Source organism: Pyrus communis, chromosome 4 (genome assembly GCF_041283825.1).
Source record: "Pyrus communis isolate YQ-2024b chromosome 4, ASM4128382v1, whole genome shotgun sequence".
Classification (NCBI taxonomy): domain Eukaryota; kingdom Viridiplantae; phylum Streptophyta; class Magnoliopsida; order Rosales; family Rosaceae; genus Pyrus; species Pyrus communis.
The window spans coordinates 2,897,023-2,911,900 of record NC_142568.1 but is presented as its reverse complement, the minus strand read 5'-3'; the positions used below and the strand labels follow the sequence as shown (position 1 = coordinate 2,911,900).

The 14,878-nt window shown below is 35.7% G+C and overlaps 1 protein-coding gene across 1 annotated transcript; it reads right to left on the bottom strand.

The window, feature by feature from the left end:
• Positions 1 to 122: 122 nt before the first annotated feature.
• LOC137721912 (tRNA synthetase class I (I, L, M and V) family protein) lies at positions 123 to 12,778 on the bottom strand. Its single transcript, XM_068460936.2, has 27 exons — positions 11,962 to 12,778; positions 11,536 to 11,601; positions 11,041 to 11,184; positions 10,545 to 10,762; positions 10,240 to 10,405; positions 9,657 to 9,770; positions 9,212 to 9,309; positions 8,864 to 8,942; positions 8,116 to 8,274; positions 7,832 to 7,921; positions 6,956 to 7,089; positions 6,176 to 6,335; positions 5,950 to 6,033; positions 5,340 to 5,552; positions 4,891 to 5,016; positions 4,598 to 4,735; positions 4,043 to 4,146; positions 3,879 to 3,942; positions 2,930 to 3,018; positions 2,660 to 2,801; positions 2,334 to 2,397; positions 2,186 to 2,253; positions 1,362 to 1,484; positions 1,053 to 1,118; positions 813 to 924; positions 576 to 667; positions 123 to 480 (listed from the first exon to the last, which is right to left on the bottom strand). Exons 1-27 carry the CDS (start codon positions 12,493 to 12,495, stop codon positions 376 to 378), a joined length of 3,552 nt encoding a protein of 1,183 aa, XP_068317037.2. The 5' UTR covers positions 12,496 to 12,778; the 3' UTR covers positions 123 to 375.
• Between the last annotated feature and the right edge of the window lie 2,100 nt (positions 12,779 to 14,878).

Here is a 14,878-nt window from a genome sequence, read left to right as displayed (position 1 = left end):
ATAATCTTCCTAAAATATAAGACTCACGCATTATTTAATGGTCCAAGAAATTGGTAAGATATGGAGTAACACTGGTCATTAACCATGCAGTAACAATTAGAAACTATTCAATCTCACATCACTTCTCAATAACCAAAATATCGTATTTAGTTCTGTATTAAGGCCATTTGAAACAACAATTAGGCCACCTCTTGCTGCTTTCAGTATGTGTCGTTTACATCTGTACAACAAATAAAAGCGCAAAACACAACTGGCCGCGGTATAGGCTCGTGTATTTGTTTTCTAATCGATTCTTCCCCGACTGTTTTGACAAGAAAACCAAAACAATTGATGGGATAACAAATCTACCAAATATATTCCCAAAAGAGAAGCAAACTACTGAGATTTTGTTCTAGAAATGAGGTCCCCGACGGTCAAGAATACATGATCCCCCAACACCAGTTCCACAGCAGGGATGTTCTCAATGCAATCAACATTTATCTGCACAAAGGCAAGCAAGGCATAATGAGTACCATCTAATTACATGTTTTTTTACTGAGACGAAAACAGATCAACGGAATAAAAGGTAAACATACCTTTCCCTTTCCATGTTGAAACTCGGACTTCAAATTTGCATGATCCCTTGATAACAAATACGTTTGCAGAGCCCGTGCAAATTCTGTGTTTCCTGCAACCATTAACAAATATTTGGACCAGAGGATCAAAACAAGTAAAAATGGTTCGAGGCACAAAATCACGAGTGGTGTAGTGGAACGGACTTGTAAAACTCCTAGTTTAATACCACAGTAATTTTTGGCGAAGAGAGTACCGACCTGAATATAGAGAAAGAATTGCATCTGAGTTAAGCACTGGTGCAGGTCGGGTCAAACTGATAACAAATGACATGCCAGATATCCCATGGAAACTCTCCTCCGCAACAATGACCTGCAATTTGTAAAGCATACAACAAAAAGAAAATATCGAGATTCAAGTGGCTACTTAACATCCATACCAAAAATAAATAAAAAATGCAGCTAAACAAAATAAAGCAGTCTCTAGCGAGTGCAAATTACAGCATCTGATGGCATCACACTAGACAGAAGCAATGGCAAACCAATGGCATCCCTAATGTATTGTTCCTGCACACAAAACACTCACCCAATCAACTTGGAAAAGAGATTAATCTACTACCCAAAATAGTTGTACAGGATGTGGGGAAAAAGTTCATAAAGTATAGATGTTTAAGCAACAATGCTAAATCAATCATAACCAATCATAACTCCATCAAACTTTCGAATCCAAAATCATAAAGTTGTTACTCACATCAAACTGAATGTCACTGACAAATGGGAGTGCACAACCTGTATGTACAAAAATAATACCTGGGAGTGCAAAACCCGTTGTGAGACTGATTTATCTTGATCCAACGATTCAAAGTATGCCTCCATCATGTCAGTAGGTTCAAGGGCAGCTTTCTTCCTTAACTTCTGAATTCTGTTCACAATCTGATATGGGTTTGGGAAAATTTCAGTAGAAATGTTATCAGTTCCTATATTAATAACTAGCAGACCAAAATAAATGTAGTAAGGCGTTCAACAATAGGCCGGAAAAACTGTGTGATACCAATATATTGAGCTCATATAGGAATCACTCTTACAGTGCGGCGAAAATTTTGAGTGTGATACATATATATTAAACTCATGAATGTGATACTTATAAACTAGTAGGGTCTAAAGTATGACTCTTAACAATTTTGAACTCACTAGTGTAAAGGTATCAAACTCAGTATGTATGATTCCTATATATAGGTATCACATTCACTCAAATACAGTGAAAGGCCTCACAATTTTTTATTGCCCACTACATCACGATTGAACATAAGGAATAAAAATGTAAATATGTTCAGTAATAAAAATAGTTGCTGCTATTCCCAACCTATGTCCTATCTTCCCACCCACCTTTTAACAAAAATATGAAGTAAAAGTATATCCTTTCAATTTTGGCTGCCAGCGAAAAGACTCACCTTCCACCATCACTGAGAGTCGCCAAAATTTTGGCAACAGGGTGTAAGGATAGCCCTTTCAACCCTTTTTTGACTGAAGGTTTCCCACTTTTATCATATTTAGAACAAAGAGCCAAACAATGTTGCACCAAAATAATTAGAACTGTTCACCCAGCATAAACCCAACAAAAGTAGGAAAATTACCTCACGAGCAATACCGGCCTCAAACAATGACTCATCTGGACGTAAATCCAAAATCACCAAAACATCACCTGAGATGTGGAACAGAGGAAAATGTAAGACCCAAAAACAAGTCAGAAAACGTATTACAAGATGATCTCAAAAATCCCACCGTCCCCTGTAGCATCAATCTCCTTTTCTGTCGTTCCATTAGGACGTTTGAAATCCCTAACAACCTGGACATAAAAGGAATGAAAATAAAACGGAGTTATGCTGTCAGTGGAGTTCCTGGTGGCTGTTTAAGCCAGCATCCCACATAAACAAATGTTTTCCACAAGAAAGACAAATCTTTTTGGTGATAGAAGGAGGCTACCTAAAATTGATAATACCTTAAATGCCTTCAACCAGGATAAATCAAATATAAAATATAAGTCAAAACGAGGGTGGGATAGCATGGCAAAGAAGTTGAGGGGAAACTATAGATGAAAAGATGAGCACCTTAATATCACCCAGCTTTAAACAATGACCAGAAAGAGTAACTTCACCAGCTTTCTCGAATGCTAAAATGCTTTCTTGAGACATGGCCTTGACTTCTTTGGCAACAACTCCCATAGATTTTCCAAGTCGCTTACCTAATACGCTGTAAGAAATAAGATGAACAAAACCATTAAATATAAATACATGGCACAACATTCAGCTTTCTTTAGCCCCTATCCCCAAAATAAATTTAACAAAAAAAAAATCAAAATGTTCCTCATGTTCTCATACCTAAAATCAGGCTCTGCTCGTAACGAAGCATACTTCAGTGTATCATTACATGGGACAAGAGATCTTACATTAAGTTCCTCCAATACATACTGAGTTCAAAAGGAAAACAATTAATCTGTTAGCTGCTGAAGAATAATGCGCAAGACCCAGAAAAAAGGAGTCCATCTGCATGGGGTTTGAACCAAGCACTAAAGATCATAGTTAGTAGCTAATGAAACTTGATGAAATATCCTCAGCTTTCATTTCTATCCCTTACCCGAATTGTTTACAATTATACTTTGCAAGGGTAACTACAAGAGCAATGTACTACCACATACAGTTATTAGGCGATCCGTTATCACAAAAACAATTGGTAAAAATAATATTACTTTTGCCAGAACAAGAGATTTGTGAGAGCCGGATTAACTGAAAGACAAATGTACGTAAATTGTGAAGAACATGTAAGGAAGAGTGGGGTTAAAGCATGCAAAATCCAGCTGCAAGTCAATTTTGATTTTATCAAATAAAAGAATAAAGAGAGCTAAAATCCCAAAGTATTACAGCCCAAACCCTTTTGGTAGAGGACATTTACTGGTCTGCCGCACGCTTAAGCGAAGCAAAAATTTCATCTGTGAACTATGTTGGATTCTTAGGAGCTGCTTCAAACATCAACCACAGATTTTCCTTTTATAAATTCACTTTTCTTTTTCTTCATAAAAGCCTTGTATTTTTTGCTGCAAATGATTGCCGAAAACACAACCATGATGTATTGGAAGTAACAAAAAACAGACATTGAAAAATTAATAAAAGGAGCCCAAACAACTACTTGTTAAAGCTGTTTCGACTCAAAGGTTACTAGGCTACCATGTATGACCGGAAAGAGAGTTGTATAAACAATAGTGAATTAGTTGGTACCATGAATCGATTAACTGACCACAAATGTCTACAAATATTAAAAATTATCACGTACCTCTCTTAGCTTTCCACCAATATCATCAAGAAAGTCTGCATCAGGATGAACAATAACCATCTCCCTGTATTTGTTTAAAAAAGAGGCAAGTTTTTTCATATCAATATAAAAAGGTAGGCAAATGGAACAAAAAATTGGAAACAGACTGCAAGCTATAAGCACACCTCAGGGGTGTTTTGAGAGGTTTGTTGTGACGCTCGCGAATATTACGGGCAAGATCAATTGTTGTCATCATTCTTGTAACACTTTGCTCTATACGCTCGTCTGTCTGTAATGGCAATAAATTTTAGTGAAACATGTAAAAGTTTATAGGAGAATATGCAAATCTAAAATTACAATGTTTCAGGATCTGTAAGAAGTTCTGCAAAAGTCAATATCAGATGGAACTTTAATTCCTTCATGGAGAAATATTCTCTTTTCATGAAATGAAAAAAAACTCCATATTCTTTTTAATAAATGATGAATTAAAGTAAGAAATCTCCTTCACCGGAAAATAGAGAGTAAGAAATCTCACCATCATTTTATTCAATTAATCTATAACATAAATAAGTTAAATTAAGTACACTGAAATCCGTAAACCAAACAAGTCTATGAAGAAACAACTGCCCAAATTTCCAAAATAGGAATATTAACTAAACAGATAAACTGCTCAAATAACTACAAAAGATTTGATTAGCCATTGATTGATATGATCATAATAAAGAACTGAATGCCAATACCTTTCCTTCTCCTTCAGGAAAACTGCAAAAATGAATGCTTTCCTCTGACTCATTCAAAGCTTTCCGCATATTTTGATAAAGGACCTCCGTGAAGAATGGTGTTAATGGTGCCATTACTTTACAAGACACCAAGAGGACCTGCAGACACATAACAAATGATGCACATACATTAAGCAAATTTCAAGAACTGAATAGTTACAAAATAACCACTCATGAAAAACCCAGCTATTTGTCAAACAATGGCAACATAAAGAGAGTAACCACAATAGCTTAAAAAGTTACCACCACCCTACATTGTAGAGAGTTGAGAGTGCCATTCTACAATCCTCTTCACCAGTTCGACCCTTTAGCCTCTTCCGATTGAACCGCACATAAATATTTGTTAAGTTGTCAAGAAACTTCAAAAGATATGGAACCACCTAAAAAGTTTATTCGTTTGTCAGTATGGAACTACGGATTGAATATATAATTCCATGAAATAAATTGATGTGTAGGTCAAATTTCAAGAAACAAATTTTTTTTATCCATATAATCAATAGAATCAGCTCCCATTGTACAGTGATGGACCAGTACAAATATAGGTTTATGAACCCCATCTCCCACAAGGTGAAGGAAGGAGTTTTTGGTGTTGCCAGTCAAGAAAATCGCATTTCACTAGCCAGATGCTAAGACCATAAATCTATCTCATTAATTGAACTTCTGTCGATTAGATGTAAGTACTTAATGCTTGATTGATAACTACCGTATAAAGTCGATAACCATTCATCTCTTGCTGAACAAAATAAACAAGACTCTGTGTGGCTGAATTGATCCACTGGTCAAGCACATTAGATGACTTCTGTACAGTGGCTAGATCAACAGGGAGGAAAGGGGAAAACCCCTCAACTTCAAGTCTCTTTGCATTCTGAACAAGGAACCGATATGCATTGTACCAAGGAAGAAATACATCCTTGACCTGAAAAAAAAAAATAAAAAAACAACAAATAAAAGGCACTTCTTTTAGAAATTCTAGTGAATCAAAACCAGTAATAAATTCCAGCCCATATAAATAAAGAAAAATACTCAAAACAAACAGAAGTCGAATGTGAAAACTAAGTCAGAATGGTAGATAAATGATGCAGTAAAAACTATTGTAAGGAGTTAGCAAGTATCAAGTGGATTATTAATGTTATATGGGTAATTATTGATGTACTGTGAAAGGGGCCTGACCAAATTTCAAGGGATATTTCAATTTGGACGAATTTTATGGTAGTATCAGTTTTCTCCCAAGGCTTTCCTTGATTTCCCTTTAGATATCTAGGTTCGAACAGTGATTGGATTACCTCTATTTAAATCAATAAACTAATACTTACAACACCAAAAACTCCTTCCTTCTTGAAACGTAATGGCTCCGCACGCACAACAGGAGAGTTAATGAGGTATAGTCGTAGTGCATCCTGCACAACAGAAACAGGGAATAGACCAATCATTGGGAAGATTTAACATCTAGAGGCATCCAAAATACAAACAAATAAACATGGACTAAAAAAGAACTTCGTAATACATAATGAAATGAAAAAAGTTCTACAGTAAACGTACAGCTCCATAGTCATCGATAACTTCCATTGGTGAAGGATAATTTTTCAAACTTTTACTCATTTTTTTCCCATCCTCAGCAAGGACAAGTCCATTGCAAATGAGGTTCCTAAAAGCAGGTTTCCCAAATAACGCCGTAGATAACACCATAAGAGTGTAGAACCTGCAGGGTGGGAAGGAAACAATAAAAATTCGGAACCAGGCCCGGGCTAAATTTTGGAAACACTTGTGAGTTAGGAACCTAGGATAAACAAGCAAAATGATTATCTCCAAAAGGCAGCCAATATTTATTTCTTCCAATCAATATTTTTTTAATAAAGAGGTGATTATACTAAGATATGTGATTAACAAAAGTAAAACGTAAGACTGGAATCTATATGATATTTAAGTGCTCAAATGAATTTAAGATTTGTTTTGATTTAAATAAATTTTTGTTTTCTATAAATAGGAAAGAAAAATTATCCAAAATTTTGTGAACAAGAAATCTTCTCCCACCTCTCAAGCCCAAACATACTATACTTTAGTCCCTTGCATTTAAGAGTTGCTTAAACACCAATATTTATTGTTTTTCATCTAATGCCATTAAGGATTTTATGCATGCAACAGCAATCTAAAAGGTATATCAGCCTGATATATGTATATCATTACCTAATAGCTTAAGCTTTTCAAGTCGTAAGGTTGTCTAACAAGGCAGATGAACATATAACTTCAATATCATATCACATATTTATCTAACTAGGGGAAGAAACTCAAATCTGGTAAATGGACAATGCAAAAATTTACCATCCACGAGTCTGATCTAGCCCCTCAGCCACAAAATGGCCAGGGAAATTTTTCTCAAAAAGTTCAACATTCTCAAAAGGATAGTGGATATAAGCATAAGGCATGGACCCACTCTCAAACCAACAATCAAACACCTGAAAGGAAAATTAACAGATCAACGTCAAAACGAGAGCATTATCAAAAAGCATAACCCTATGATTAGGAGGTCATTAAATTCATTCACATAAAACTTTCGAGTTCCAACACCTGAACAAATGACAATCATGCCATGCTCCTTTGGATAATGGAATAGCTTGATTTAGTCTAGAGATAAAATGGTACAAATGATGAAAAGTTTATGCACTTCCATCGTAGTTATACATGATTAATTCTTTGAAACCTATCGTTCTTCCTCAAACAAATACACCATCGAGAACAGACAAATATTACGATAACCACTCACCCACGTAAATAGCCATGACCACCATTTAAGTTATAGACTAGCTAATACAATGCAAATCATCAGAGTCGGAAAGTCAGAATTGCTAATACAATTTGTCACTGACTCTTAACCATGAATAAAATAACTAGAATGCAGCACAAGGTCATTGAATACATAATGGAGAATAAAATGGCAACACATTTGAGTATGATTTTATCCTTTCAAAGTAAACAAGTATTTGAGAGCAGTTACAAAATAATGTGGAAGTCCATGAAACAAGTACAGCAACAACCTTCAAAAGTTCAAAACCCAATGAAAGCAACAAATCTCGACAATGTTTAATTACAAATGAAACTTTATGAGCCACAACAATTCAAGTTTTTAATGCAAAACTAATTATGATTTAAGTTCAAAAAGGGGAACTATAACATGTAACCATGATTCAGTAATCTTACATCATCTATACGTCGAAGAACACCAAATTCGGGACCTCGACTTGAGGGAATAGTAATGTGATCAATATTGTGACGGTGCAGATCGAAAACCTATTTTAATCAGCATAAGAGAATATTACATTAGATTTGTTAATTCGAGAAAATGCAAAATGAACAAAAACAAGTCGTCTATTACTTGTTAATTCATGAAATTAACAATTAAAAATAGAACTTAGGAAACAAGAAGTCCAGGAATCTGCATTCACGAATAATTGCATACACATGGAGACGGAGAGGAAACAAACCTTAACACCAGAAAGCTCTTCAAGCTTCTGAATAGAATCCATTACAACAATTTCTTCACCGTCCTCACTAATCCAGACTGGAAGTGGAGTGCCCCAAAATCTACTTCGACTAACAGCCCAATCTCTTGCATTCTCCAGCCAATTGTGAAAGCGCTTTTCCTGAAATATGGCAATAGAACAGATGGGGACTTATTGCCATCACATTTCAGAATTTTATGAAACTCTCTCATACGAGGACGTATTGCCTATTTCTTACAAAATAGAACATGACACCAAAACACAGTTTATCATCTAGCATAGCAATCCAAATAGCCATTGGCAGAAATTTCCAAATTAGAAGGTTCACGGAATCCAAGTTTTGCAGCAAGTATCACCAGTTTTCAACAGTTTAACCTTAAGAAATGTCACATGTCATCAATAGTTTGTGGCAATAATTAAAAACTGCAATATTATTTGACAAAGTAAGCCCCCTATAACACAGGATTAAAATAAATAAATAGAAATGGTAAATAGGGAAGACAAGGTACAATATTCAAGAACCTCTAGAGACTCGATTACATCCTCAGACTATAGCTAACCTACTTTATCACCCTAAACTGTAGCTACTTATCATCTTTTACAACACTAACCACCCAAAGAGCATGCCATTTACCAAACTCAGCCTAAAAATTTTAAAAACACGCATTAATAAAAATAAAAAAATAAAAAAAGCAAGGAAGAAAAGCATCTATGTTCACAAAAATTCAACCTTGACAAAATCAGGAACCCAGTAAGTCTGCTTGTTGTTTTCTAACAATTTTTCTTTCAACAACTCCACTCGGATAAACCTGTAATCAAATGGTAAAATTTATTTGAGATGAGACTACAAGTAGACATGAGAAGAAAGAAAATAGTAGGGAAATAACATTTTCAGTACCCTACTCTACATCAATGGAACCCAATAAAGTTCAAGTGCTAAGAACATGCAATCAAATTGATCGAACAGAATCTAACTAGAAATCAGTGGACTAATGTAACTCAGTGCAGATAGACTTATTAATCAAAATAACAGAATATAAAGTTGGATTAAATAATAGCTAGTTTAAACTGCAGTTACCAGCTTGGAACAGCTCTGTAAATAAGCGGAGTTTTAGATCTCCAGCAAAAGGGATAAGAATGGGTAAACGTTCCAGACTTCACTAGCCTTCCTTTTGCCTGAGTAAATATGAAGAGTTACATCAGAGCAACGGATACAAACAAATAGAAGCGTATAATAAGTACAGAAACATCCCAATCCCAAACAGGACTTTGATTTCTATTCTTAACTCACTTTTATCCCAAAAATCTTTTCAACTAAAGATGACAACAAGATAACAAGAATAAATAGCATCATAACACGTCCCTACCTATTCTTTGACGTCAAAATATAAGCTTAGAGCATGGAGCCAAAATTGAACACTTCTGTGTAAGTTAGAAGATATCTTTTTAAAATAAACTGGGGATTGTGCAAGTAAACCACCCTACAGATGTGTGTCCGTGTATGTATACAAACTCTCATGTACCTTCACTGCTTCAATAATATCTTTATCTGCATCCTTGACATAGCACTTGCTGAAGTCGGTAATTCTTTCGGTAAAGCATCCATCATCATCAACAGCTACAATCAAGTTCTCTCCCTACATTCCAAGAAAACAAAGGCTATGTGAGCAAAGAAGTAAGGACCTGAAAGTAATCCCATCGCAGGATTAGAATTCCAATCTCTGGAAAACACAACTTTTCTATTCATCAACTCTTCATCCATACAACTACTGGAATTATAAGGGCTACTTATGTTTCACAATGCCTTAAACCTAAAGAACGCAGTAAAGTAAACCTATTGTAGGAAAGAAATACTAATCCAAAATAGAATAGGAAACTAAAACGAATCCCAATAAATCTGGAAAGAATCTAAAACTTTAAAAAGTGGGAAATCAAACGACTAAAACCCTAAATATTAAAAATACTAAAACCCTAGAGAACTAAAGACTGAAACACCCATTGATTTAGGAAAGCTTTCAATTTGGTTCCTCATTAGTTATCTTGATTAATGAATTAGAAATCCTCAACCCATGAAAATATACTATTTACATGCATCTGAGTGCATACCTTGTTGATTACTTGATTTTCAAGGCAAACACGATAATCATCTTCACCAAATGCAGGAGCACAATGCACAATACCAGTACCACTGTCATCGGTAACATAGTTGTCCACAACAACTCTAAATGCCACATCAGAGAACTCCATAAAGTAGTCAAACAGTGGTTCATACCTGCAGTTTCCAGGCTCTTTTTAATTGTGGTATGAATCAAAAAACACATGAATTATAAAAACAATATAGACAAAAGAAACTACCTAAAACCAAACACCAAATTGAGGATAACAACAGAAAATGAGGAACAAGTACTCACTTCTTTCCCACTAACGAAGAACCAGAGAATTTCTCCAATACTTCAAATGAAGTGTCCACAGTTTCCTTTTTCCCACCTGAGGATCCCTTGGCCTTTGAATTTAGCTTTTTTGAATCACCAACAGATCCTGCCACATTTTCTTTTGGTTTCTCATTAGGAAGAGCTGACAACCGAGATTCAGCAACAACATAAACTTTTCCGGAGTACTTGTTGCGAACCTGATTTGTTTTCCACCTCAAATTAGATTCTAATGTAATATAGCATAATAAAACCCATTGAATAAAGTTGAACAAAAATTCTTGGCATCAGAATATAGTCTGATATCAGAAAAAAAAAATAATAATAATAAATAAATAAACTCCTTAATTTTAAACACTATAGAGATGAAAACTAGTATTACAGGGCAATCAAATTTATGTGACAAAGAAACTGAAACAGAGATGAAAACAAAAATAGCTGGCATTTACTTTTGTTACTTTTGCTATTAGTAACTGACCTTCACATAAGTAAAATTTGCATTGACACAAAGGGCCAAATTGCTCGGGAGGGTCCATGGTGTAGTTGTCCAAGCCACAAAATTTGCCTTTTGCGGATCTCCAACAATTGGAAAAGTCACCATAATTTCAGGATCAGGTACATCCTGTGTTTCTCTAGAGATGTCAAATATGGTAGAGATTCTTAAACATCAAGCAACAAGTTCCAATAACAGGAAAGAAAATAGTTGAATTCAGGGCAGAACAAGAACACAGACAAATTCCAAGTTTCAACAATACAAAGTATGCCCCCCTTTTCCTTTCATTTATATTATGCTGGAACGTTGAATTCATAGATGCTGGTTCTTATATTGAAAAGTCTTTTACCACTTAACCAAGAAACCAAAAGTCAATAATTTCAACACATTAAGCAAAGATTCAATAACAGTACGAACAACAGTTAAAATAATTTAGCAATCTTTATCTTTATATATAATATCAATAGAAGTATCACTAACCCTGTACTCTTGACCAGCCTCAAAATTGGAGAGCGGTGTCTTGCAACCAGTGCTGTATGGCATGACCTATAAAAAAAGGAAAACAAAATCTGTCAGTAGATATACAACCATCCCTTTCTTTTGCCCAATACGTCAAACAAAATGTGTCCTCCCGCCCTGCTTAAGTTGGACATTATCTCTCCTCCCCTCACCCTCCCTCCATTTCTCTCATGTTTTCAATAACCAACATTGAGCTTATACCCTAACTAGAAATCATTAGCTAGTTAAACAGCAAAAAAATACTTTAATCGAAAAACCGATATCATTTCCAATTAAGCTTACAAACCCCATTTCCAGTTATGCAAAAACCAGTTTAATTCAGAATATCTCACTAACCAGTTGAGCAAAACGGAAAGAAAACACAATGCAATCAACCAATCAACCAACCTTGAAGCCTTTATAAACAAGACCCTTTTCAAATAACTGGCCAAAGACCCACCAAACGCTCTCCATGAACTTCAAATCCATCGTCTTGTAATCGTTATTGAAATCAATCCACCGCCCCGTCCGCGAAATAACCTTCTCCCACTCCCCCACGTACCGAGTAACAATGCTCCTGCAGGCTTCATTGTACTTATCAATCCCCATCTTCAGCACATCTTCCCGAAGCTTGATCCCGAGCATCCGATCGATCTCGTTCTCTACCGGCAGACCGTGGCAGTCCCAGCCGAAGCGGCGGATGACGTGGTGGCCCGTCATGGAGAAGAATCGGGTGATGATGTCTTTGATGGTGCCGGCCAGTATGTGGCCGTAGTGTGGGAGTCCGGTGGCGAATGGAGGACCGTCATAGAAGACGTACTCGGGCTGGCCCTCGGTGCGCGCCAATTGGGTTTCGAAGGCCTTGATTTCGGACCAGAGCTTGAGGATAGTCTCCTCTTGCTTGGGGAAGGAGAAGTCCTTGCCCTCGCACACCTCCTCCATGGCAGAGTTGAAGATGAGGGCGGAGAGGGAGATGATTTAGGGTTTTGAGAGCGGCGATGGTGGTGAAGCTCTAGAGTGTGGGTTTTACAGAGGGGATCCGGATTGTCTCCTCTCTTCTCTATCCCAGCCGTTCATTCCATGCAAAGCTGATTTAAAGCTCCAGATTGTGACACGTCACCGGAAGTACTCCTCACGCTTTCTTTAAAGCCGAATCGACTGCGTAAGAAAACTCTGCCTTTAACAGTATGGAGAATCTCTTGATTCAAGAATAAAAAGTAGCGTCGATAATAAAACGATTGTCTGATTCCAATATACTATTTCAAAGTTTAAGAAAAGGTTAAGACAATTTTTGAAAAATACGTTAAAATTGTCATATAGATATATAACAGTAATAAAAAACATATCATTTACTCCAAATATAATGTCAAAAATGACATGGAAAAGAAGGTTAAGCGACATGGATAAATAAATGTCAAATCTAAAGCTGCCTTCAAAATTGATTTTTGCAATTTCTAATGGCATTTCACTTGCATTACCTTAAATGCTAGCATATTTAGGTATTATTTTATTATTTTTAAACAACAACAACCCAACTTTTATTATTTTTGTTTAAAAAACATAAATGAAGCAATAAATTTTAGCATATCAGGTGGAATGAATATATTGACAATATGTCAAATTGCCAAGTCAGCTATCAAATTAAAATTTGATGTTTTGAATTTGACGTTAACTTTGGAGATGCTCTAAGAACTCACTTAACAAAATAACCAACTACCAAATTGAAATAATCATATTTTTAATAGCATTTAACCTAGGAAATAAAATTAGTGTGGCTCTAGCTCGATCTGTCATTACTTAAAACATTTGGAACTTTCTTATATACTATGAAAACCCTTCTTCTCATGACTCGATTTTTTTTGCTTTTCGAAAACCGTTTTAAATCAAGAGACATGATTGAGGTGTCGAGGCATGGTATCACGATCATTCTCCTCTAGCCTTTCTTACCTATTTAACTCTCTTTTTTTCTCGCATTTGCTTATTCTTGTCTTGCCCACCCCTGCAGAAGTTGTTGGCTGCCATCCTTTTCTGCATGTGTGTTACAAGCTCCTGATAAAAATAAAAAAAAATAAAAAATAAAGAAATAAAAATTGTAGCTAATGCCGGCTTGCCCGCAGGCGTAAGGCCGGGCTTCTTTTGCTCGGGCATTTGCACATGCTTTGAATGGCGACCACTTGCCCTTGCCAAATTAGACAGGAAAGTGGTTTATGGGTTAGAGCATCTCCAAAGATGTTAATTTGATGGCTGATGTGACAATGTCAGATTTTTTCTTTTTCCAACCGATATGTTTCTTTATAATAAATGATATTTGTAGGATCCATTTTAAAAAGAAATTAATTAAAGCACATTTTTCAAGATCTATAATTAATGTATTAATGAGATCCATATAATAAAATAATTAAAAAAAATTGACATCATATTTTCTCATATGTCAATTGAAGCTTACTCATACCTTCAAATTTGATTACATGAAATTCCACCTAAGCTTTGATATATCTTTTGGAAATTATCTTAGAGGACATCTTTTGAGCCTTGCTCTTGCCTTTTTTCAACCGGTGGAATGCTTGCGGGCCAAAATGTGGCCCACAAGCTGGAACACATGTTGCTCCACCAACTGCATACTTCATCACATTATATACCAGCTTCACGCAAAACCCTCAAATCGATTTTTGTTTTTTGACCAAATAATATTATCTAAGCTAAAGGAAGGGGTGGGCTTAACCTCACAATGGGCTAGCAATAATGTGATTCATATTCGCCTTTGACGATAATCAAACCTAAAACTTCTTACTTACAAATGAAGAAGAATATCACTAGACCGTAGTAGTAAGTGGCTAAATCGAATTGAGATAGGCAAAAACTCGGGGTTTCTCAAGGGGTTTTGTTCGGAATCTGGACCGAGGCTCTCCTATGCTTAACAGTACAGGTATATAATTATATAGTTATTCAATCCTGCTTTCTTTATTTCCTTTCGGTTTATTAAACTTTTTCTGCTGATTTGATCGGTTGATGATCGACTGATCCTTCTTTGTTAGCGCTTTGCAGAAATAACCCATAATTCTTACATGATCTATGATCTGGTTTCAGTTTTTTTCACAGATTTATTTACTTAACTGGTTGTTATTGCATCGTTTATTGAAATGTGTTTGGCAACTGAGAAAATCTTTTTAGACCAAGGAATACAAAACCTTGTCCCACTAAGCAGATGGGCTGCATCGATCTTATAATGCTACTGCACTTGGTTAAGCACTAAAGAATACAACATACAAGTAGCAATAATTAATGGTGGTTAATTATTAGTTATAATTCATGGTTAACAGAATCT